Source organism: Crocodylus porosus, unplaced genomic scaffold, assembly GCF_001723895.1.
Source record: "Crocodylus porosus isolate Cpor-Errol unplaced genomic scaffold, CroPor_comp1, whole genome shotgun sequence".
Taxonomy (NCBI): Eukaryota; Metazoa; Chordata; order Crocodylia; family Crocodylidae; genus Crocodylus; species Crocodylus porosus.
This window is the reverse complement of record NW_017728915.1, coordinates 15,562,373-15,586,920: the sequence shown is the minus strand read 5'-3', so window position 1 is coordinate 15,586,920 and position 24,548 is coordinate 15,562,373. Positions and strand designations below refer to the sequence as shown.

Below are 24,548 nucleotides of genomic sequence, written 5' to 3'. Positions count from 1 at the left end.
AGTGGCTTGTAACTAGGTGATAAGAGTAGGAATAAGTGCACCTTTTGTTGGTTAGGATTTTTTTTTTGGTTGGTTTTTAATTGATTCTTGCAGGCTTTCTTCTAATCACATTCTTCCTAGATGAAACAGTTGAAATAAGGATCGGGCAATGTTACCTAGGTTATTTTTCTTACCTACCAATTCCAAATCAGGTTCAAGTTCAGTGACTTTAGTGGCGTGATGATGTCAAAGGGTTGCCAAAATTGATATGGTGTATCAAGTATCTGTGTCAGGGACAGGTTTCATGGGTGGGGTTAATACCATGCGTCCATTTTGTAGTAATTACCACTTCTGATTCAATGGCATATTGTTTCACACTGTGAGTCTGTTTCTGTTATCCCTTTCTGTTCTCCTTCAGTTAAGTGGAGTTTTTCTTTCTCACCTTTTTAATGGGAAACCTTATTATATTTTCAGAGCTTCAAGAAGTAGCTTTCTTGTACTTTTGTATTTTCTAGAGCAAAGTAGAAAGCATTTCTCAGTATCCCAGCAGCTTAGCTCAGGGGAATTAGGAAAAGAACCTTATTGTCAAGAGACTCCTTCTGTGCAGAGGACAGAGGGTTGCTGCCAGGAACAAATCCTGAATGCCTTCTCCCACGAGAAAGGAAGGACTAAAGAGAGCAGCTTCTTTTTACAGAGAGGAGTTAGCCTCCTCTGCAAATAGGCCTTTTGCTTTAGGTAATCAGTTGCTCTTTGCATGTTTCTTAGGAATTGCAATGTGATGTGTCTGTAGAGGAAGATAACAGGCAAGAATGGACCTTCACACTGTATGACTTTGATAACAACGGAAGAGTCACACGTGAGGTAAGCAAAGTAAAGCTGCCCCTCTCTGTGCAGCATTTGCTAACAAAAGTGTATTATAACAGGAACATTTTTTCTGCAGTGAAATAAAGGTGTCCTGCCAACTTAAACAGCAGTTTCCATGGACCCTTCCCTTCCAGAAACAGCCCCACCAGTAGTTTACTGTTTTCAGGATTACTGTACCACTTGTTAAACTGGTTGCTGTTTAATGTCGTGGCTTAGCCTTTAAAAAATAGGACCAACATTTTTTTTGGGGGGGGGGGGCAGGGTCTGAAACAACTGGATCCCCAAAAGTGTTGTCAAAATAAGCCCCTACAGACATATATTGGTCTGGCTCCTGTCCTGCTTTTCGGAGTTAAGCTAACCAAATGGCAAGGTTGCTTTTTGAAATTCTTTCCAGTAGTACAAACTATACTATTTCTTGGGTGTTGGGCAGAGATCCATGCTGCCATCTCTGTCATAGTATAGGTTATCTCTGATAGAGATTGTGAAACCTACCACAGACTCATAATGGATAGCTCTCAATAGAAAGTGCATTCATGTTGGATTCATTCAACTTGTATGTTCTAGGTAAATAAAAAAACCAAAAATCCTCTTCCCTTATAAGAATGGGGACCAGTGTACAGTCCTCTTTAAAAGCTTACTAACCAAAATAAATCACATTTCAGTGAAATGCCATACAGTGTGCTGTCACTGGTTCTTTACAAGGCTTGTTTCATTCCTGTGTCTTGAACTGGTTAACTGAAAGTTTGTAATCTTCATTCTCCATCAGCTTTGAAGTTGACACCTATGAAAATGAGTAAGAACTGAGTAAAAAGCAGTAGCATAAATACTGAAAATGTGGTGGTACTAGCCAGAAAATAGCAGTAAGATTTTTCTTCAGGGGGAAAACAAACCTCTTTCTGAACTTTCACATTTTTCAGCCAACCATATTAAAGGACTACTAATATTAACATTTAACTGTTTTTATTATTTCCATTATGGTAGCACCTAGAGAGGACTGAAATGAAATTGGGGTGCTCTGATGTTAGGCATTTCTACAAACACATACAAAGAGGCAAGCTTTGCTTTGAAGAGCAAGGATTAACATCTAAAGTGGTGAGATAGAAGCAAAGTAGAGTAAAAGGAAGTGCCATTCTGTTTTCTAGATGGAAAACTGAGGCACACAGAGCATAACTGCTTTGCCCAGAGTCATGCAAGATGTCTGCAGTAGAATTTGAAATTGAACCGTGGTCTTCTGAGCCTAAACCTGTGCCTGAAGCACAAGAACAACCTGGTTCTCAGAAGTGGAAAAACTGCTCAGAGTGTCCCTTATACCCAAGCATAGGATTCCTATTAATGTCAGTGGGAGTTCCATGTGTTGAACATACAGAGAATATGCTTTTAAGTATGTACACAATAATTATTTGTGATTATGTGGTACACCAGAGAGCTTAATTTGAATGTACTTAGATCATGTGTTACAGCCAAATTTTACCTCTGCCTTGCTATAAGAGCAGACTGCAGTTTAACTGAAACCAAATCTGTGCAGGGATTGAAAATTATACTACTCTGAGGTCTGGGGCTTGCTATATTTGGTTCTGAATCTGTGCCAAAAAAATTCTTTCAGACCAAGAGACCAAATAGGCTGATAATTTCCATCTCTTCCCATATGGTCAGGACTAGGAACAAATGTGTATGCCATTGAAAACTTTCCAGTTGTGTCTGACACTTGTTTTCCAAGGTTTTGAACCTAAAATTGTCATTTGAATTATTCATTTTTCTTCATTGAATACATATATGTTTACATGAACAGGTACAGATAGCTTTTAGCAAGCATCAAATATTAGTCTGTAAGAATTTTAGTTTTGAAATGATGTCCAGTGATTTTTGGGTTATTGCCTATCAAAAAAAAATTGAATTCTACCAGCTTCTGAGTATTTTTCTGTGGACCCAACAAAACACCTAGCTTATGCTCAATATGAAATGGACCAATAGTTCCATTATATTCACTGGACACAGCTTAAGTACTTTGCTGAGTCCACAGGCAGGATGAGTGACCCATTGCAGCATGAAGCCCACAGTGAGAAAGATTGTTGCCTATAACAGTGCCCACTTGGAAGTAAGTGAAAGGTTAAATATTTAAATAATAAGTATATTTATACCAGTAATACATTACTGCTTAACATTTAGCATGGGATGCAGTCCATTGGGAAAGGGAAGTGGCATGGTGCCTCAGGATCAGGAAGGCAACAAGGCAGATGGGAGAAAGGGAGAGAGGCAGGCAAGAAGAGACTAGTACCCGTAGCTAGTCTGCTCCCTCCCTTCCAATGCGCCAGTGGCTGCAGCGGGCTGGGAAAGCCCCTTGCCTGCTACTGCCACCCACTGCTTCACATGGGCTGTGTTGCCTGGCAGGACTCCCCACTCCTCCATCAAAGGCCCCAGGGAATGGCTCCCAGCAGCAGCTGTGCCTGGATGGATCTGTTCATGGCCCCTGGCTCTGGGCAGGTGGCTCCAGCCCCTCCCCTGTGGTGAGGCAGGGCAGGGAAAGCGCTCACCTGCGGCTCCACACCCCCTGGCTGGGATTAGGTACGTGTTATCAGTTAACCATATAACTGATATAATTAGAGGAGGTTAAATGCATAAAGCATGCTTAAACCAATATTTACACCCCTACTTGGCAGACTAGGACAAATGCTGTCAGGACCCAGGAAGCTTTTCCAAGCAACAGAACTGAAGCAGTGATTAACAAAAAGCAAAAAAAATCCCAAACAAATGGAAAAAAAAAACATTTGGAGTTTGCCATGACATTTTGATAGGAGTAGCTCTTGGATTCCCTGTTGAATTAAATGAGGTAAAATGTCCTTTCCTCATGGAAAATATAACAGCAGTAATTGTTACTGTATATCCTGTTTTTCATCAGTAGATCTCCAAGTGCTTTACAAAGAGAGTTAAATAATGTTATCCTGTTTTTCTTATGTGGAAACAGAGGTATAAATAGGGTGACCATACATCCCAGTTTGGCTGGAACGGTCTCAGATTTCATCCCAGCATCCTAGCCGTTTAGCTAAAAGTGTAGCAAAAGCCCCAGACTGGTGCCATGCTGCCTGCACATGCCCAGCCTGGCTTCTCCTGAGCAGCAGCTGGCGGATGGGGGGTGGGCTGGACTGGCCTGAGCACCCTTCCTACTGCCTGGGTGGGAATTGGCAGGGGCAGGGTGCACCAGAAAAAGGGGCAAGGGCTTGGGCACGTGCGTGGGGCAAGCTGGATCAGCTTGGATCAAACCTGTCTGTTTGGATCTCCTTCCTAGGACAAGATGCCTATATTTTGGGCGTTGCAATATGTAAGTAAAGACATCTACAACCTTAATTTGGATTTGACTTTCTGTTCTTTTGAGTGTCCAACTCAGACACTTTAAAAAGTTAGATGTGAAAGAACTTTAAGGCTTCTTTGGGGTCTTGGATTAAGCCCACTGAATTACTAATTATTTTTAAAGCTCGGGCCTTATCTCTAAGATGTTTTACAAAGATATATACAGTGTGAAAATGAACCTAACACAAGGCATTTAGATGGAGTCCAGTTTTTGTTAATGAGATATTATTTTGATGCAAAAATGTTTAGTATTTATCTGAAAAATTCTAAAAGCAGCACAGATTTGGTCACTAGATAAAATTTCGAGTGTATTAATAACAAATTTCACAAGAGAGCTCAAGTTCCATCCCAGCAAAATTTCCTCTGCATCTTAACAATATCTTTTGAACTGAAAGTATCTATGATTTCCTTCTTGAGTGTTATGGTTTATTGCCTGCTCTTTACAATTAGAAATTTGAATATAGCCATGCTTCTATGAAGTGATATGACTGTGTTTCAAAGCATAATTGATGGAATGGCATATTATAAAATTAGCATTCGATAGCTGTGCTTAGGATGCTGTACTTAATGTGATATAAGACAAACATTTTATAGTTCTTTTGCTGTGTGTGAAGATAGCTTTCTAGTTCTAATGTGTATATTTAAAAAGTTGTCTAATAATGTTTCCCGTTCATTCCATAGGCCATTAAGAGTCCAATTCATTATGTACTGTAAGCTTTTTGAGAACTGACAGCTGCATTGTAATTATCTTCACATGGATATTTGTAATCATACTTGAAACTTGGATAATTGAACTAATTTGTTGTGATCTGGGAGGTTTTGTATTGAGTTCTCGGAATATAATTTTACTTGAGAAATGACACCCTTTAGTTTTCCCTTTTTTTAATATCTGTTCTTTCCCATGAAGCATAATCCCTTCAGAGGGTTACTTAGTTACAGGGTTCTAAGTATTCAAGAGCCTTGGTTGTTAGGAGTTAAAAGTACTAGTGTTTTTAGCTTGGATGCTGATTGGTTACCAAATGATGTTCCTTCCAATTCCAAATATGAGCATTTCAAAAATGTAAATGAGTATAAAAAATTGATGTTGCAATAAAGAACCCTACTGTATGTAATGCTGGCAAAACCAAGCTACAAGCAAGCTTCTAAATGAGACATTTGTACTTTCTCTTTCAGAGGGAAAGGGAAAGAATTGATATTTAAGGTTTTTCTTAATCTATATTTAATGCTAAAAGTGTTCCTTAAATCTTGTTTTAAATACCCCATTTATTTATCTTGTTCCATTCTTTTTGTGTCCATCCTTGTACATATTTCTCTAGCCAGAAAAGGAAAAGATTATTAGTTCTTTCTGTATTCAAAACTCAGCCCCAGACTTCTGTTCAGCAATAACACTCAAATCTCTGGCCTAGAGAAAAGATTGAAGGAGGATTCTGATTTCTTTCAGGCTGGGACTTAATTAGGTGAATTGAACCTCAAGTCTTATTCTTGTACCTTGTGGATTTTGGGGTTTTTTTACTACATTTGTCACCTCTGTGTAATGCTGGAGCAGTTCCAGTACTCTGAGCAGCTGGCAAGAGGGGAAGTGGAGATGGCGCTGGCACTTTCACAGGGAACATCCAGACAATATGATTGTAAAATGGCCAGCAGTTACTGGCACCTTACTTGCACCTCATTGCAATCACTGGTGAAATTTCATGGATGGGAAGTATTAAAGCAAAGCTTATTGTGACTGTACTAGTGTCTTGAATTTATTTAGGAGACAGAAGTTTGCCTGTTTATCTGTCTTTCACACTATATTTTAATATCTAGGAATGAAATTGCATTGCTTGCTCTGTTTTCATTGTTAAATACATTGTTTATTTAAATTTTTCTCTTCTTGTTGCAATGATATCCTTCTATTTAGTTAATTTGGAATGAGAAAACCTACCTTGATACCCCAAATCTGTGGATTGGGGTTGTTAACTAATCCTACTGCTTAGAAGCAGATCTGAGGTCTAGAAATACCAAGGGGTACAGTCTCCCTCGGCATTGTTTTCTTACAAGCAAAAAATGAATACCCTGAATGAGGATGTCCTCAATCAGAATTTGCTCTGTAAACTGTGAACACATAGTAGTTGATTATCAATTTATGTTGTTTTTATTTAAAAAACCCAACAGGCTTCTTAATGTAGTAAACTACTACCGGCTTTTTATCAGGAATTTGTAAAATATTCTGCATGAGTAATGTTAGCATGCACCATGCTGTCTTAACAGTGTGTTTTATAATAATTCCAAGCAAGTGATTTCTGAAAACCCTGTTGAAGTTCAGAATGTGTGATAGAGGTGATATCTTTTAATAGACCAGCTAGATTTTTGCAAAAAATGTCTTTAATTGCAAGCTTTCAGACACAAGCACCTTTCTTCAGGCATAGGAGAAAAGATTGTAAAGGTCTCCCAGGTAGAAATGAAAGTTCATATTTCACAGGAAGGTTGAAAGTGTGGTAAAATCTCCTGTTTGGCACAGTCCATTTTATGCAGGTTAGGCTCAAAGAAAAGATACGTGTTAAAATTCATGCATTCTTACCTTGAAAAAAGCAGCTGTAATATTAGATCAATGAAACACATTCATGTTCTGTATATGGCATGTACTAATGCTTAGATACTATCAAAAACATAATTTTCTCTTCAAGAAGTAATAGTTTTATTTTTCCTCGTGTGTGGGCACACAAGCAAGTTACCAGGAGATGATGTAGGGTACTTAGTAGCACACCAGCTATTCATGTGCCTGCTTTTACCACAAAATAATTGCAAGATAGCTTGCTCCCAATAAAAGTGGTGGGAAGTTACTATGCATTTATCAGGGCGAAGAAACTGCACAGTTATTATAGTTACTTACTATATGGTAACTAGTTTATGTGTCCATACTTTAATTTACTAGCCATCTAGTAAAGTATATAATCTTAGTAGAAATCTCAGCCCTTCAACAAAAAGGCATTCAGATTTTTTTTTTTAATTCCCAGCTCCATGGTCCTTATTTTCACAGTGCCAGTTAGTGCTGGTTGAAAAAATAATTTAGAATCAATGTTAAGGTTGTTTCTATTTTTGCAAAACATTCAAAATTTTTCACTTTTGTGAAAATTTCTCCAGTATTTATTATAACATATTTTTGTTACAGTTTGGAAGTAACTTCACTAAATATCTTGGCAAAAATATGTAAAACTTTAACAAAATTGGAAAATGCTTAAATTTTAGATAAATTATGAAAAAAATTGGTTTTGTAACGAGAAAATGCTTTTTCTTTTATTAAAAAAGATTCTTGTGCAGAAAATTTTGATCCGTTCTAGGTATGTTTTTCTTCAACTTGTCCAAAAGTTTTGATTTGTATGGTAGGAAACAGTTTCTTTGGTAAGTGGATTTGCAAAGATGTATGAAGACCTGAGATTTCTTGAACATGCTTGGTGCTATGCCAGAGAAGGGAAACTGGCTTTTGATTTTGAATTTCTTGAGGAGGGACAACCACTGATTTGCTAGACAGCTAGTGGATGGAATTATAAAATAACGTGAACACCTACAGAAAGCTGTCCAAAGAATTTTAAGTTCTGATAATAATCAGCAAGACAGGTTTCAGGATGAGCACAAATTGCTCAGCTATCATGGGCATATTACTTTAAGATTGAAAATTCACCTTGAAGAAAAATGTTAGGAATGGTTGGAGTACAGGCTTTGTAGCATGCATCCTGATGAGCCTGGTGCCAATAATTTGCAAGAGGAGTGAGCCCCACAGTAGCTAAGTAAATCTATGATAGAGAAAGGACCATGAGAAAGCAGTCTCAGTCACAGTTCAAAGCAGGTGTCCTGCTGAAGACTCAGTCTGAGGCTTCATTTCCCATATGGTCATTATCTCAGGAATTTGAGTGATTTCAGGTAGTCATATCTGTGAGGGTGGTACTAGGGAGCAGTCAGGATGTAGAAGATGTCTTTTTGCTGGTGGCAGTTCAATCAGAAAGTTGCTGAATAACAAGGGAATAAAATTGGTAGACACCAATATACCAGATTTATGGATGTATACAGAAATGCTCTGTGCATGTTTTACACCACTGTAATTTAGAGCACTTTTTATAGCACTATAAAGTTACAGCGCTCTTAAACATGAAGTGCAGTGTCTGTTGGGGGCGGGGGTTGGCGGGGTGCAGCATGACTCTGAGCCTCCCTGCGTTTTCCAAGGTAGGGGGCAGGGGACACTTTGAAGCCTCCTGGAACTGCAGGAGAGCGGAGGAGAAGGCGGAGCTGGGCACAGAGCAGGGGAACAGAGAAGGAAAGGGGGGCCAGCAGAAGTGGGTTAGGGGAGTTAGTGGGCAAGAGGTGCCATTCCATTCCCAGATTCCCCCAGGAAGTGCCCAGCCACTGGGTGATGTGCCAGGCTCCCAGCCGCAGCTGGCTCTGTGGTCTGTGGGTATTTGCTGAGTTCCCCCAACTTCACACATGCCGAGTTGCCATACTTCCCTGACTCATCCAGGATCAGAGAGGCCTTTCCCAGCCACTCTGTGCTGGGAGGGAGCAGGTTCCCAGCTGAGCAGGATTGTGTGGAACGAGTACCAGTGCTTCTCTCTTGCCTGGGCTGCACAGAGCTGAACCCAACCCGCTTCCCCACAGCATTGCCCAGCCCAGAGCCTGTCCCATGCGTAAGCCCTGCTAGGCATCCACCAGCCTTCTGGGGTGGCAGGAGTTCCACAGGGCCTGGGGTGCCCAGCATGGAGCCAGCCCCTCCAGCTGCAGTGATCTGTGCACCAAAGGGCAGGGATGCACCCTTCCCTTTCCTTCCTACCCTTCCCCAGTCCTGTTTAGCCTGATCACTTCTGTCTCAGTCGGCTGACGGAAGCAGGGTGGTTTGCTGGCTTTTGCAGACTTGGTGGTACCAGAGTGCATGAACCAAACTTGCAAAGCCCATGGACTACTGGCAGAATCGCTAGAAATTTGACCATGGAACAGAAGTTATTAAGAGCACTGTAGGTTGCTAAAGTGATGTAAAATACAGCGCTTCAAATGTAATACCTTATTTAGCAATGGTTAATTTGAAGTGCTTTATCCATTTTTTAATTCTGTAAAGGCGTGGACTTCTGTTAAGTCAGAGCAATAAAATGCTTTAAATGGCAAAAAAGCAACTTCTGTACATACTCTATAGGCCCCTAGATAGTCACCAGGAATAAATGAATCCTTTAATTAAAATGTAGATATTGAAAAGACTGGTATAACAGCACAAAAAATAGTTGTATAAGGATGATTGTGTGATTCATGCACAATCAGAAGGGTGCTTTTATTTATTTATGGATACAAAGGAGACCATATCCTCTTAGAAAGAATTTGATTTTCTACCTGGGGAAAATCACAAAATACTAAAGTTGCACAATAAAAACCCACAGGTCTAGTGAGGCTTTTGTGCAGTGTGTTTAAATGTCTAGTGGCTGGGCAGGCTAAAGCAGTCTGGGAAAATCCAAGCCTGTTTGGCTGAGCAAGGCAAAATGTTCTGACATGATGTGTGTGCAGACACATTGCTGGCTGAGAGACGATGTGTTACACAAGTATTGCAGCTGGCCTGCCTTGACAGGGCCTGCAAGTACTTTTTAAAAAGTTGGCTCAAGTGGTTTGCTGGGAAAGACCCACAAAACACAGCAAAAGGAAAAAGGGTGACATGTCGTGTGGGAGTTGCCCCTAGCCACAACACCAACCAAAAACCCAAGTCAAAAGCCTGGGCAAGCAGTCTGTGGCCTGGTCAAACCCTGCAGGGGTGAGGGGGAGGAGGTAGAATGGTTCAGCAAATAGAGTAGGGGGAGGAGGTGGCTCAGAAGTCTAACTTATTACCGAAAACACCCTGGCTGCTGCTGCCATGTGCTTTACCTGCCCTTGCTCTTGTGCTCAAATCAGCAGCAGCAGTACAAGGTCTGTGCACCAGCTGCAGCTGCAAAAGCAATGCTGTGGAACGGCTCTTGCTGCCAGGGCACAGACTCTGCAGGCATGGGGTTGACAGTTTTGGCAGCCCACCTAAGTTGGTGATTGTGGCTGGGTCTCCTCTCTCCCACACCTACTCATGCTACTGCATAAGGGTATACTCTGTTGTATTTACATATGTCAGAGTAAAATGTAGAGCACCTTAACAGCTAGGAAAAATATTCACTGTATCCGAACAAAAGGAAGGAGTTGGGTTATAGGTGAATGGTTTAGCAATAGCCCTATTGAAACTGGTGGGCCTTCCAGAAGTTAGTTTAGGATGGGATATTTCAAAGGTAGATATCCGTTGTGTATGTTTTTGCCCATTCCTATTAAGCAAAATACTTGCAACCCCCTCCCCATCCCCCCCTCCACCTGTCCCCCCTCTATCTGTCAGCTGTCGCAAAAGGCCCAGCCTGGGACACCTTCTGTCAGTGCTGCTGTGTCTGTTAAGAAATTTCCATTTTGGTAGATGTCAAAACAGGATGGAAGTGTGAAAGGAAAGGGTTGGTGAAAGAGATCGCATAACCACCCATCTTATTAAGCAGTCATTCTCTTGCACAGGCTTTCAGACGGAGATTCTTGTCAAGAGGATAGAAACAGGCTCCAATCACACTTGTGGCATACTATAAATAGGGTCATTTAGGTTTGGGGTAAAAAATGTTTCTGTGGAAAAAATGGAGAGACTGCCAACTTCTGCTCTGTTTATACCAATGTAAGTGCTTGATCCTACACTACTGAAGTCAGAGGGAATAGGATCAGATCATAAATCTGGTGTAATTCCATTACATTAAGCAAATGTAGTGAATATAAATAAAGAGCAGAATTTGAATCGGACTGGAAGAGAGTGAGCACTGCGTCTAGTGTAATTTGCCTTGGCAATAATTTTAATGTTTCTCTGCATGTTACAGAGAAAGGAATATGATTATTAAGAACAAAATATTCTGTGTGCAGTGAATAAGGTCTCACTGTCTCCTATAAAGCTGACTAGATAATGAGGGGTGTATGCTACATCACTTGTTTAAACTGGTGTGTCTGCTGGTGCTCACCTGAGCACACTGAGCTTTGAGGATACATTTGTTAAGGGTATGAACCATGTGTGAAGGAAAAATCCTATAGAATTTGAGGGTTTTATTGAACTAGTCTCAATCTTCTTCCGAACCAGTTTGTTGTATTTAATACAGCTGATTTAGATAGTTCCTTTTGTTCCCCCTGGCTTCTGGAAAGGGTGTAGGTTCTGGGATAGGGTGTTGGGGCAAAGAAGATGGGCGAAGATACTTTATAAATTGTATATTCAATGGGATTGTCTTCTATGATTGCAGTGCTTTGGTTCTAGATTGTTGTCCTAGTTAATTGACTCTGGGAAAAGACTTCCGTTCAAGTAATGAGCCAAGCAACTGATCTCTCACTCATCTGGGCAGAAGCCACTTATGAAGCAAGGGCATTTGTATAATATTAAAGGTTGACTGGCTTGGAGCTCTCTTGCTGACTAAATATGAGCTGACTTGCAGCAATGTTAGCTGCTAAAAAGGGGCTATATTCCACCTATATATTAAGCAATCAGGATCTCCTGTATGAGACAAAGGGGTTGTATGAATTTGGAAATGCTTTCTTTTGATCAGACCCTATTCAGTAAAGTACTTAAATCTTATTGACTTAAGGGGACTTAAACACATTCTCAAGTGCTTTGCTGAATAGGTGTGGGCTTAAGCTCAAGCTTGAATAAATGTTTTTCTGAACTGGGGTGTTAGAAAGGAACCCTGGCTTTCAAAGTCATTTCTATGCCTAACATTTTTAAAGCCATAGTTGCATTATGAAATGTTGAAGGGGTGAGGGGTTAATCCTACCCATTATGACACCTATGTTGCATTGGAGATACAAAGCTAATAAGAGGAATGTTTTGAGACAGGCCTGAATCTGAACACCACATTGTCAGTATGGCAAACCTTTGAGTAAAGTTCACATCCCATTCTGAACATTGGGGGTCAGTCTCTGTAGTAGGCTGAACTAGCAGTCTTACAGTTTAGGGAAAGTTCGATCCAGTCCCATTTCAGCTCTGAACTTTGCAGTCCTGCCTGATCTCTTAACCACATAGCTTAAACTCAGCCCAAATTTGTTCTTTGGGATCTATCCCCCATGTATCCAAAAGTGGTAACAGGAAAAAAAACAGTTCCCTGAATTTATGATGGGTGGTGTGTCTTATATTTTGGGCTTTGTGGAAATGTCTGCTTTCTGTGGCTTGGATCATGTGAACTCAATTTTGTAATGCAGCATCAATAATTATACTTTAGCTACATTTAAGAGAATAGAAAGACACTGAATATCCCAGACTGCTAATAATGTGTGTTTGGTTTGGGACAAGGTGAATAATCTCTTTTTTTCCCCTAAAGGTGTTTTGGTCTGGTTTTCCCATATCATAACCTTTATGATGTTTTATGGCATCCAAGGGTAAAGAATATGAGAGACAGAGATTGTGTGCTTGAAATGCTACTGTGTATCTGTCACCCAAGGTCATAAAATTGCTATGAAGTATATGTACCTGTAAGTCCAGTAGGAAAATATATTTCTTAAAGATATGCCTGTCTAAGGAACAAGACTGGAATTGTTGAGGCCAAACACTTCTAGCACAGTTAAGTGCTGCATACCATCCATTCCTTATGAATACAGCGAGACTTGAAAGTGTCTCTGCAACCTACAGATCCATTTTTGGAATGGTTATATTAATAAGTAACAAGGCTTACCCACGTTTACCATATTTTTTCTTTTTGTCTGTGCTTAATCCCAACTGTAGGATATTACCAGCTTGCTTCATACCATCTATGAGGTAGTTGATGCATCAGTAAACCACTCTCCAAGTTCAAGTAAAACTCTGCGAGTGAAGCTTACTGTGGCACCAGATGGCAGTCAGAAGAAAAAGAGTATTCTCTTAAACCATACTGGTAAGGATGTATACTACACTTTTTGAAAAGCTTTCCCTTAAAGGTCCCTCTTTGCATCTGATAGGTAGAAAAACTTAAAATTAAATTAAATTGAGACAATTAATTATGGGGGTAATTTGGTCCCTAAATGCCCATTTGAGATTTTACCTGTAGAGCAATCTGCTCTAATTTAGGAGTCTACATTTGAAAATCTAAACTTCCCCTCTTTTTTATTATTTCTGATTTACAGGAGTTACATGCTATGAGATGCGTGGTTGTACTTAAAGTATGCCCTAAGATTAAGGCCTTTTGTACCCTAGGAAGTTGTACTATCTAAACTACATTGGTACAATTAAAGTAGTATGACCACCTGCCTTACAGTGTGGACACAATTATATTTGTACAAGAGTTTTTTTTATAGGAATATAGATACTCTAGTACAGGAAGAGAACATTACATTACAGCTTGTACAAGTAAAAAAAATCATTAAAAAGAAACATACTCCTAGCCAAAATCATTAAGACTTGATCGGGTCTTAAGCCAATGGGAGAAAACGAGGAACTACATCATCTGTACCTTAAATTCAAATCCTGTGATGCATAGAATCTGTTTATCCTTTTCAGTTAGTCAGTTCCCTTTGCTAGTAAAACATCCCTGGCTAATATATGTTGATCAGTGTACATGAAAATACTGGGTTAATGACTGTCACCAGTTATACAAGGGTGGCTCTCACAAATTTCAGAGAGATGTGGCTAGTAGAGTCTGTGTGTAATGTGTTTATTCTAACAGCATCACACATTACAGCATTACCAGCACTTGTCTAAATATAAAAGTTGTATCATTTTAACTGTACCAGCATAATCTGATCATAATTTTTATTGGTATAATGGTGCCTTATAACCATATAGCTTATTCCTGTACAGAAAAAGGAATAAACTATGCTGTTACAATGCATACAATACAGTCGTCTTATCAGTACAACTCTGTGCAGACTAGGGTTTGTATCAGTTCAATGATTTTGGTTTGAAAAAAAAAAGTCATGTCTTTACTGTAATAGTTATACTTCCTGAAACACCCTTGTAACAGTAGTTTTGTGTGCGATGAGTGGGAAACTACACAACAGCAGGGACTGTTAGTTATTGAAGCAGCTGACGGGTGCCAATGATTTTGTTTGGCCATGCCCATTCATTTCTTTACTTTTCCACTAGGGAGCCTAAGTTACTTTGGCCTCAAACTCCCAGTGAAAGTCAATTGCCCTTGAACTGCCATGTCACTTTTGAAGAGTTTCTCCAAAATGAATTATGAGGCATTGATGTAATGACAGTAATAAGTCTGTATGTATTGCAATGCATATACCTGACAGAATAATCACAGCAAGAATGAAATAATACCTTACCTTTTTGGGGGGACAGATTTGCAGAGCTCTAGACATAGAACTGAGAGCAAAGCCAGTGAAGAACTGAAGGGGTCTGAAAGGAAACAGCGAGCTTCTCTCAGGTAAGTTGGAAGAACTCCTTTCTCATCTGTGAAAAGGAGTTGTGGTAGCTACCCTCAAGAGGCTGGAGATAATTTTTTTTTTTAAATATAGGAATTATGGGGGTTGTCACTGTGGAACGCACAGCACAAATTCATTGATAGGCAGTGCCCTGATACTAATGCCAGTATTTATATCCAAGGAAGCTGAGGAAACTAGCACTAGCTAGCCATACATGCTTCCTTTTTCCTTTCATTATTTTGAGAACTTTTTGGATAGTTTGTGCAAGTACTCTACTTTGAAAAGGACCAACAGAGATCCACCCTTCCCTTACTATAGTTTGTTCTTTTGCATCACTGAAAAAAATCAACCAGGTCACCAAGGCGAAACATCCAACTTCCATTTACCCAGGGAACCAGTGCAGAGTTTTGTACTATGCAGCAGGATAGTACTAATATTTACAAGTACTATCCTGTTGCAGAGTAAATTAGTTTATTCCAGCCTAATAGCAGTGCACATGTAGATACATGGCATTTACTGCACAGCTAATTAGTCAACTGTGCAGCAAATGTCTTGTGTAGATGTGCCCAGTGTCCAGTAAGGATAAGGTAATTTACTCCACTTTCAAAGGACCAAGAGTATCTACACAAGGAATACTACGTGCACTGTAAATTCATACCTTAGTTTACTGCCTCAGTAGTTTCCCTATATAAACAAAGGCCAGAGCCCAACTCACTGTGCCCCTAAGCTGCCAGAAACCATTCCTCCTACTTACCACAAAATCTCTCCTCTTGGACTTTTTGAAAATTAGTCAGTTACCAGATGACATCAATCTGAAAATTAAGGTGTTTCCTATCGGTTAATGCATTTATAGTAAACCTTCAAGGAAAATTAGGTTACTTTCTGTTTAGTCTTAGAATGCCCTTCACCACTTGGAAAAAACCTCTATATATTGTTTTTCTATGGATTCCTGCCGGTGACTCAGAATGCATCTATTTCCAATAAAGTACAGACACAGTAGTTTCTTTTATGCACAGCTGCTGGTACAGTTGCAGTCTTTTAGAGATTAGATAAAACAGGCCTATTTGAAGTTTCTCCCTGAAGGAATGTATAATATTATTTTGGATGCTAGTCTAGAATAGGCGTTGCTCCTCTGAAGATGTCTAGTCATGTCAATGGCAAGGTTAGCAAAGATAAGCACAGATTTGCCCCAGTATCAAGCCTTCCATCTGCCTTACAGGTGCATGCTGTGCTGAATTCCAGAATACATGATAGCCATTTGGGATATATCAGTTAAAACCAGATTTCTTAGAGTATCTTGTTTTTCATTGGACTAACAGCAAAAAATGCACTTTTCGCAGTTTAGTTTATACTGTTCAAATGGATACTTCCCTCCCCTCCCCAATTTAGGTATCTCCCAATTTGTATCCACTGCTAGAGAGATCATTTTTCTATTCAGTGTCTATTTGGTTTAAACTGGGATTTCATTTCTCAGGCTGGGGAAGTGGGAAACACCACAGCAATGACGTTGAAACCATTTCTTCAGGTGCAATTAAAAAAAATGCTCTAGCTTTGTGTTTTCTCAGCTTTAGGAGTATTTGTCTGGGGAAAATACACTTAGCTCAGCAAATATACCAACATGTTGGAGGAGCATTCGCTTTCACTTAAAAAAAAAAAAAACAGCCGTGCCCTCCTTCTTCAGTCTGCTCACAAATACTTCTAAGGTATGACTTCTGTCCAGAACAATACACCTAGATTCAGAGAGGGCAGAATTATAAGACAGTAACTAATTCCATCTCTTTACCTGAAACTCTATATAGGCTTTTTTTTAGCATGAGGATTTCCTGTGGCTTGGTGAACGATTACTTCCAGAGTGACAGCTGTGCAGTTCAGGATTTACCTCCTCTCTTTGCATCTAGTACTGTTTGCTTCATAATTGATATGTGTTTGCATGACCAGCATTCTTAGGTGATGGAGGATACTCATTTCTCTCATTTGAAACCCACAGTTATAGTTGCCTTCAACTGAGGGGAAGATTCTTACTTCTGTTGCCGTTTTGCCTCTGCCACAGGGTGACAGATGGTCTTTAGGTTCCTTTGCCATTGGGCACACGTTAGAACTTTCCTAAGGATTTCTAATTTGCACCCAAATTAGCTAAGGCTTCTCAGAGGTCCGTAGCAGAGTGCCTGATTGTCCCCTTTTGGTGCTGCACCTAGCTAAATGTGGACATTTGTATCTTTAAAAGAAATAAGTCCCACATTTCTCTGCACCAAAGCCAAATTGTTAAGCTGGTGAGTATCCTATAATCTCATCTGTGGCATTGTGGGGGTTCCTTTGAGAACAGTAATGAAATATTGCAATCTCTTAAAAATGTTAAGGAAGGTTCCTTCCTCCTTCGTGTTCTTGTGAGAAGATATTTAGCAGAATTCACAGATTTGTTGGAATGTCAGACCACGCCTTGAGTGTTTCTGCTATGGCCTTGTACTTGCAACCTCTGAGCTTTCAACCATTTGCACCCCTGCCCCCCACAAGTAATGTTTAATTTAATATTCAAAATGAAGTTATTAAGGATGTTTCTACCCCTAAGGTGGGAAGAGTATTCAGGAACGAGGGATTTTTCATCCTTTAGTCTTAGAGTTTCCACAAGTAGTGCTAATGCAAACATCCAGATTTATGGCTGGTTTACCCAGCAGGTGCCTTATGCTGTTGATAAAATTGATGGTGAGAAGAGCAATGACAGGCAACTTTATGATTTGGGGTGTTTTATTTCCTTCCCATTACTCTAGCTGTTTATAATTGCACCAGGCCCCAAAACATCTTTCATTTATAGAGAAACACTGTCCTTTGGAACATATAGGCTTTTTTCACGCTGAGCTGCTTAGGTAACTTAGCTTTAACTCATGTAAATGAACTGTTCTCTTTGACTGCGGCCTTCAGGAAATGTCCTTTGTGATTTCCTGACCTACACATTCTCACGTGTATCTCCTGACCCATTCTATGCTGGCCTGACCCTCCTCATAATGACATTCCAGCCTGGGAATTCAGAAAAGGGTTTCACATACTATTCAAAAAAACAAGCAAGCATCTTTTATAAAAACATATATTCTTACACCCTGCAGAAGATTCAGATCAGGTGTTTGATGCCTGAATCTTTCCATGTATATGCAAAATAGCAGTCTGGGGACAGCTGACAGAAGCCCTGGTGTTCAGAAATACTTGAGTCCTCTTTGGTAATGAAGCACATTTCTCAGCAATGTATAATTGCTTCTCTGTGTATATTTGCATTGTTGAATATCATCTTGCATGTTAGAAAGCTTTTAGAATGTGGGCCTGTGGAGGGACTAACACAGTGTTTCTTCAGGGTCTCAATTCATTTATGGTACCAGAAAAAGAATGGTATGCAGTTCAGTTTTGGACAAACACTGCTGTTTAATTATGCTGGATCAGAAATGGTTATGCCTGCACTATATGAACCTTTCAGTGTCTTCTGTGCACGCAGCGCTTACTTATTGACTGCCATAGGCAAATCAGCAGCACTCCATGGTCCTCTGTATGCTAGCAGTAGCCCATGAAGTGCTTTTTGAATTGCATGCCTATGAGCTGAACTACCATAATTGTAAAATTCCACCCAGATACATATGAGGTACATATGAGATGTGGGCCACTATCAGGGAGGGGAGTTTCCTCCTCCAGCTCTTTTGGGTGTCCAAGTGCAGTGTCTTTTACTTCAAGTACACCGGTGGCTGAAGAACTAGGTTCAAAGCCTTCAAAGATTTCCTGCTTTCCTGGCAAGCAGCATCGCATGCATAAGTATTTGCATATATCAAAGCAGTGTAAACTTAATCTCCCAAATGCAAGTGACACCCTGCAATAGAATAAATTTTTATCAAGGAGAGTATATATTTTCAGTAGATCCCTAACAACATACCAGTGTCGCATAGGTCTCAGTTCTGCAAGAGAACAAGACAATCATGTGACAATTCAGCAAAGCACAACGTACTTGACTTCAGTACAGTTATTTTCATGCCAAAAAGAGGCATAGGCTAAAGTGCATTCAGACTTAGATCTGAATGCCTGGCATCATCCAGGAATGAGTCCTTATTTTGGAACCAGCTTGAAATGCAAAGCCAAGTTTTGGTCTCACCTTAAATTAGTGAGGTTGAATTGGGTACAGAAGAGTGCAGAATCCACTCCTTGCTTTCAGAGATGGCAATGCCCTGGTGAATGGTAGTCCATGATATAATTTTAAAATTTTGTATTTTTCTCATCTTATTTGCTATTCTGGAAAAATTGGTCTCAGTTATAAACATCTGTTTATTGGATGTGATAAATTTAAACCTCTCAGCATTATTGGCTACAATACTGTAAGCTCATATGTGTGTGTGCATGTGCATGTTTGCTCATAAATGAGTGGTATTTCAGATATTCATTCTCAGGAAATAGTTCTGCTATAAATAAAATAGCAAAGCTGAGCAGGAAAAGGAGTCAGGATTATGAAGCCCAGAGTTGCTTATTAGATGTATTTTGGCAAACAGTAGTTATCTCAGATTTTTCCACTGACACCTTTTTGCCCAGTTTCCTTTAGTAAATCCACCTGTGCTGCTGCCTACTTCCCTGAAGCAGAACCACACAGACATTTAGGCCATTTAACAACAAGCTCAGCTGAGCTCAGTTCTTCCCTGTAGAGCTGGGAACAGCCAGATCAGCCGGCAGACTCTCCCTGACGTGGCATGATTAGAGAATGTACTGAATGGTTTGGCCATCTACAGATTGCAGTAAACCCTCAAAGATTTTGTATTTGTGTTTGTGTGCCTTATGCAAATACAAAAGCATCCCTTGCTCTACAAAACCAGGGGCCAATTCATGAAAGGAAAGAGCAGTTAGTCTAGGCCCTTCTCAAATACAGACCACCAGGTGTTAAATGTCTTCGCAAGTGAGACCTATCAGTTCAAGGGGCCCATTGGCTTTACCAGCCCATTAGCTTGGGTTTGAAAATGGTGGGGGAACCAGTTTGCAAGCTTGCTGAACTTAAATTATTTTTCCCATTCACAGATATCATTACAGTGACAACAATCCTGAGCAGAGTGGCTGCTACCGCCATTGTGTTGATGAGAACATTGAAAGGAGAAACCACTATTTGGATCTTGCAGGAATAGAAAATTATACATCAAAATTTGGGCCAGGTAACTGTTTAGTAATTTTTATTTTTCAAGCATTTTGTGTCCAGTCCTCCTTCAGCTGCACAGTCCAAATTGGGCACTTGCTTGGAATCTTGGAATGACCATGTTGGTTGACTGATCTATAGCTATTTAGTGGTGATGGACCAACTAGTACAGTGTTCAGACGCAGGTTGCTAGATGGTAAGAATCAAGGCTGGGCTTTCAATGGTAAAGGCTAGGTTTAAGCTGCAACCAGAAAATGGTTTTTTTGGGTCTAATCCAGAACAAAAACCAATGGTGAGTTCCTACAAAGGGACTTGATGTCCCTCCCTAAATTCAAAGGGTTAAGACTGCATATTTGCCATGTTTATAAGTCAATAATTCCCAAAAGGCATGTTGGAGCACATTAGTGTGCTGTGAGAGTAAAAGAAGCATGCCCTGGGATCTCCCTGGGTGAGGATCTCCTACCATATCTGGCACCGTGTGCCTACCCCAGCTTCCCCAAGGGCACTTGCAGCTGCTTCCCTGGGGACTACTGCTACTGCTGCATTCCCCAACCCTGCCTTCCACCAGACAGCCCTTGTGCCAAATACACTCTCTTCCACACCATCCCCACAATCACAGCTGTGTGCTTTCCTGTGAACTTAGACCAGGCATGGGCAAAATGCAGCCCGTGAGCTGGATTCGACCCATGGAGGCTCTTTGTCCATCCCACAGCCAGTCCCTTGGTCCCACCTGGCCCAGGCACCATCTGGCCGTGGCATGTCCTGCTGCCCCTTGGGCACGCAGTGGGGCTGAGGTGGCTCTGTAGCTGGACTGCCTTTCTAGGTAGCTCAGGCATTGGTGGCTCCTTCTGGCTGCAGCAGCTGCTGGCCCCAGCCCCATGGTACTGGTGGGGACCCAAGCACACAGTTCTGACCTGGTTTGCCTCTTGTCTACTCTGAACTCTCCTGCATGGAGCAGCAGCAGCAGCAGCCAGGCAGAAACTGTTGCTCAGTGTCAGGGATAAGCGGCCTCTCCCCCTTGTTGCTGCTGAGCCATTCGTGCTGCAGCTGCCCGGAGCCCATGCTGGGCTGCCCTGCATCTCTGCCACTGTAACTGCTGCCTTCAGGCTGCCCAGCAGGCAGCGATGGCAGTGCAGAGCAGCTGCAGGGCAGGCAAGTGTGGGCTCTGAGTGACTGCAGCAGGAAGGGCCCGGCAGTGGCAAGGGGAAAGGTCCGGTTTTTCCCCACACTGAACAACAGATTCTGTCTGACTGCTGCCGCTGCTGAGCCTAAGCAGGTAAGTCTGGAGCAGGCACAGGGTGGGCCACATTGGGGCTGTGCACTCGTGTCTCCACCAGTACTGTGGGGCTGGGGCCAGTGGCACTAGCAGCCAGAAGGAGACACCACTGCCTAGGCTACCTAGAAAGGCAGTCCAGCTGCAGAGCCACCCCAGCCCCACTGCATGCCTGGGGGACAGCAGGATATGCCATGGGTGGGCAGGGCTGTGTGCATGGGTTCTGGCTGATCTGTTTCCGTGGGGTTGAGTCCAGAGTGGCCGTGGGGCAGGGCTAGGCCTGTGTGCTGTTGGCCATGGTGGGGAGGTGCCACATGGCACGCAGGCCCCAGGCTGTTGCAGAGCAGGAGTGGGTGGTGTCTGGCTCAGGAGGGTGCCTGTGGGGAGCTTCCATGCATACCTCACCATACCCACAAACCTTCTCTTGCAAACCCCACCCTCCCCCACACACAATAACACACCCCACAAATACTGCACCCCCCGCACCTCTCCCCTCTGCCCCCTCCCCCGCACACACATGGAGCCTCTAGGTGGAGCCCCGCTTACTGCTGTGTGTACACACCTCACCACACATGCACTCATACCTCCCCCACACACCCCACACCCTCCCACACACTCCCAGCCCCCCTTCCTCACAAACATCCCTCCCACAAACCTCCCATACCCAACCACCGACCCACATTCACACACATTCCCACTCCCTCGCCCACACCCCACATATACACATCCACACGCACACAGCTCCCCACAAACCCCATACCCACCCATCCATACCCCCCACACTTCTCCACACCCCCTGCAATATACAACAGTTAGGCTTCATTTTGAGCCATTCTGGAATCACCTCTATATACACGATGCAAACACACAAATCAGAACAAAAATATATTTTTTAAATAAAATTCAAATATGTTATTGTCGGTGTTTGAGTTTTAGTATACAATTTGGTTGCTGTTTTTTTTCTTCTGGTTCCAAGATGGAAACCCCCTTCCCAAAAAGAGTACTCTGGGAGCAAGGGGAGGGACTTCTAGTGACAAAGATCAGAGGTTAGGGGGCAGGACTTCTGGTCTCAAGATGGCAACCAGGGGCAGGGCCCCTGTCAAAGGGTGATGGGGCTACCAATGGTGGCCCTGAACAGCTCACCAAAACCCATTATCTCCTGCTGAAATAATTGCCCACCCTGGCTTAGACACACAAATGGAGTTGCACTTTGCTTTGCTTGTCCCCTTTGCTCCTTCCATGCTCCCTGGGCTGGCAGGAGGAGCTATGGGAGTGGCCACTGGTATGTGGACCTGCCAGAGCAGCCTTAGCAGCAAGGGCTGCCCTTGCCCCTAAGGAACAGAGTAGGTATTGGGAGGGGGCCGACAATGGAAAGAGTAGGGCACACAGCTTCTTTAGTCTCAAGGCCCTCTTCTTTCTGAGTGATTTTCAAATGACATACCCCAGCATTCAGGAATGTTTTGGAGGGGTGTCTTGAGGCTAAGAAGGCTGAGAGCTACTGATGTAGAGACTAATCCTTTGCTTAAAGAAAGATATATTTGGTGTTCTTTTTTAACACTGTTGTGGTTTTGTCTGGCAGGAGAATGGACCATGTTGTATATTTTGAGGGGGAGAAATGTGCGCATGTGTACACACACCCCCACACACCCCCAACCCTTTCAGGTGTAAAAGTAAAGTGTGCCACCAGTCTTAAACTGGAAGAAAGTGAGCCCCACATATCAAAAGTTCGGAAGGCACTGCTCTAAGTGTTATAGTTCCAAGTACTTGTTTTGGTGTGCTGTAATTTGATGGCCAAAACCAACATTTTTCAGGATAGAATAAGACCTTTTAAAAAATATATAGCTTATAGTTCGTATTTAATAACAAGAATTTTGTTAAATATTTTTAAACATCTATAGCTATAATTGCATTTAGTTCTTGAGGAGAATTCCACTCTACTGATAGATCTAACATGCTACTAATTAAAACTTTGAAATCTGAGATACCTAACTCTGTTTTTATTTCCTAGGATCTCCTCCAGCAGCTCAAAAACAAGACCCACCAAGCAGAGTTGCAAATCAAACTAGATCCCGCTCTCATGAACCTGAAACCTTCCATGCCCACCATAGGAAATCTCAAGTAGTGGACCCCAGTCACATCAATTTGGCTGATGCTTCATATGCCAAGATTGCGGAAATACAACAGAGGCTGCGGAATCAGGACTCAAACAAGCACTTTGTTAGGTCACCCAAGGTTCTGACCAGAAATGTAGCCTCTGTTCACCCTGGAAGGGTTGTAAGGAATAAACCTCTTCAAGGGGTATCCATGCCGTTGGCTTCCCCAACCACACGGGTAGGCCAGAATCTTCCATATCTTCCCATGCAGTCTCAGCAGGCCTACAAGAAACACAAGCAGCGAGCAAAGGAGAATCACCAAATGTGCAAAACCTTCCCGTCTCCGGGGACAGTTGTAGAAAAAGAACATGTGAGAGACCTGCCCACTGTCATTTTATATGAAGGTCAAGTTGGACAAATGATACAGAGACATGAACATCACCACCATCATGAGCATCACCACCATTACCATCATTTCTACCAAACATAAAGCAGATCCCTCTGACATCCTCTAGAATCATCCCATATGAAGGAAACATGTTCCTCTGACGTCAGACTAAGGCATTACTCTAATTAATACTATTGTTACTCCATTAATATTCAGCTAGCATATATTTTAGAAAGTATATGAAACTCTTGAACCTTACACTATTTATATGTTGTGGAACTGCATAGCTTACTTAAAAACTTGTGGATTGATTTTGTGTGTGTGTGTGTGTGTGTGTGTGTGTGTGTGTTTTAAAGTGGCTTGTAAAACAGCAAACAGCCATATCTTCTTGAGCTGTGATTTAATGCAGGTCGTCAGCGCACTTCCTTTACAAGTACTTCCTTCATTGTATTAGAAAAGATACTTCAAACAGCGTTGCAGACATCTAGGTTACCAGTCTGCTGTATGTTGGCTGATTGCACGCAAGCCTTTTATCAGGGGAGCAATGTTCGAAGGTTTGGACTCCAGAAATACTCAGAATAACAGAGAATACAAACAGCTGCTACCTCTAGTATTATTCAGATTTTATTTTCTTTTTATTGATTGTAATGTGCTACAGGGGGATTTTAATATACTGCATTCATGTAGCCTGTTTGTGTTGGACTTTCACATCCTTTCAAGCTATCTTAATAGTATTATAAGGAAATACTAGTGATATTTGTCAACAGAGCTACATTTTAGAACTTGTACTTTATTTTTTAAGGTTCTTTACTGACACAAGTACAGTCTGTTAGATACTGACTGGGTAATATATTTAAATATACTTCTTTTTTCTTTTATTCTCTGTTCTGCTTTGGAAAACCAATGGAGAGGAAAGAAAAGAGGAGTATGTAAAATGGGTTTTTTCAAAACCATCACTAAACTTTAGTGCTTGGGCCATAACTAATATTCATGGTTTGTTTTGGGTTGGGGGGGTGTGGTTAAATTAGCAATTCTTTGTTTTGAGAGAGAATTGGGGGGAAATATACTGTCTCACTTTAAATGTTGGCA

At 41.5% G+C, this 24,548-nt stretch overlaps 1 protein-coding gene across 1 annotated transcript in view; it reads left to right on the top strand.

Annotated features, from left to right (window-relative positions):
• Positions 1-24,533, top strand: part of NKD1 (naked cuticle homolog 1) — a 167,833-nt gene extending 143,300 nt beyond the window's left edge. The window contains 5 exon segments of the mRNA XM_019535741.1: positions 745-840; positions 12,941-13,088; positions 14,480-14,564; positions 19,594-19,724; positions 22,987-24,533. Coding sequence (XP_019391286.1) covers positions 745-840; positions 12,941-13,088; positions 14,480-14,564; positions 19,594-19,724; positions 22,987-23,561 — 1,035 coding nt within the window. The 3' untranslated portion in view covers positions 23,562-24,533.
• The last annotated feature ends 15 nt before the right edge of the window (positions 24,534-24,548 follow it).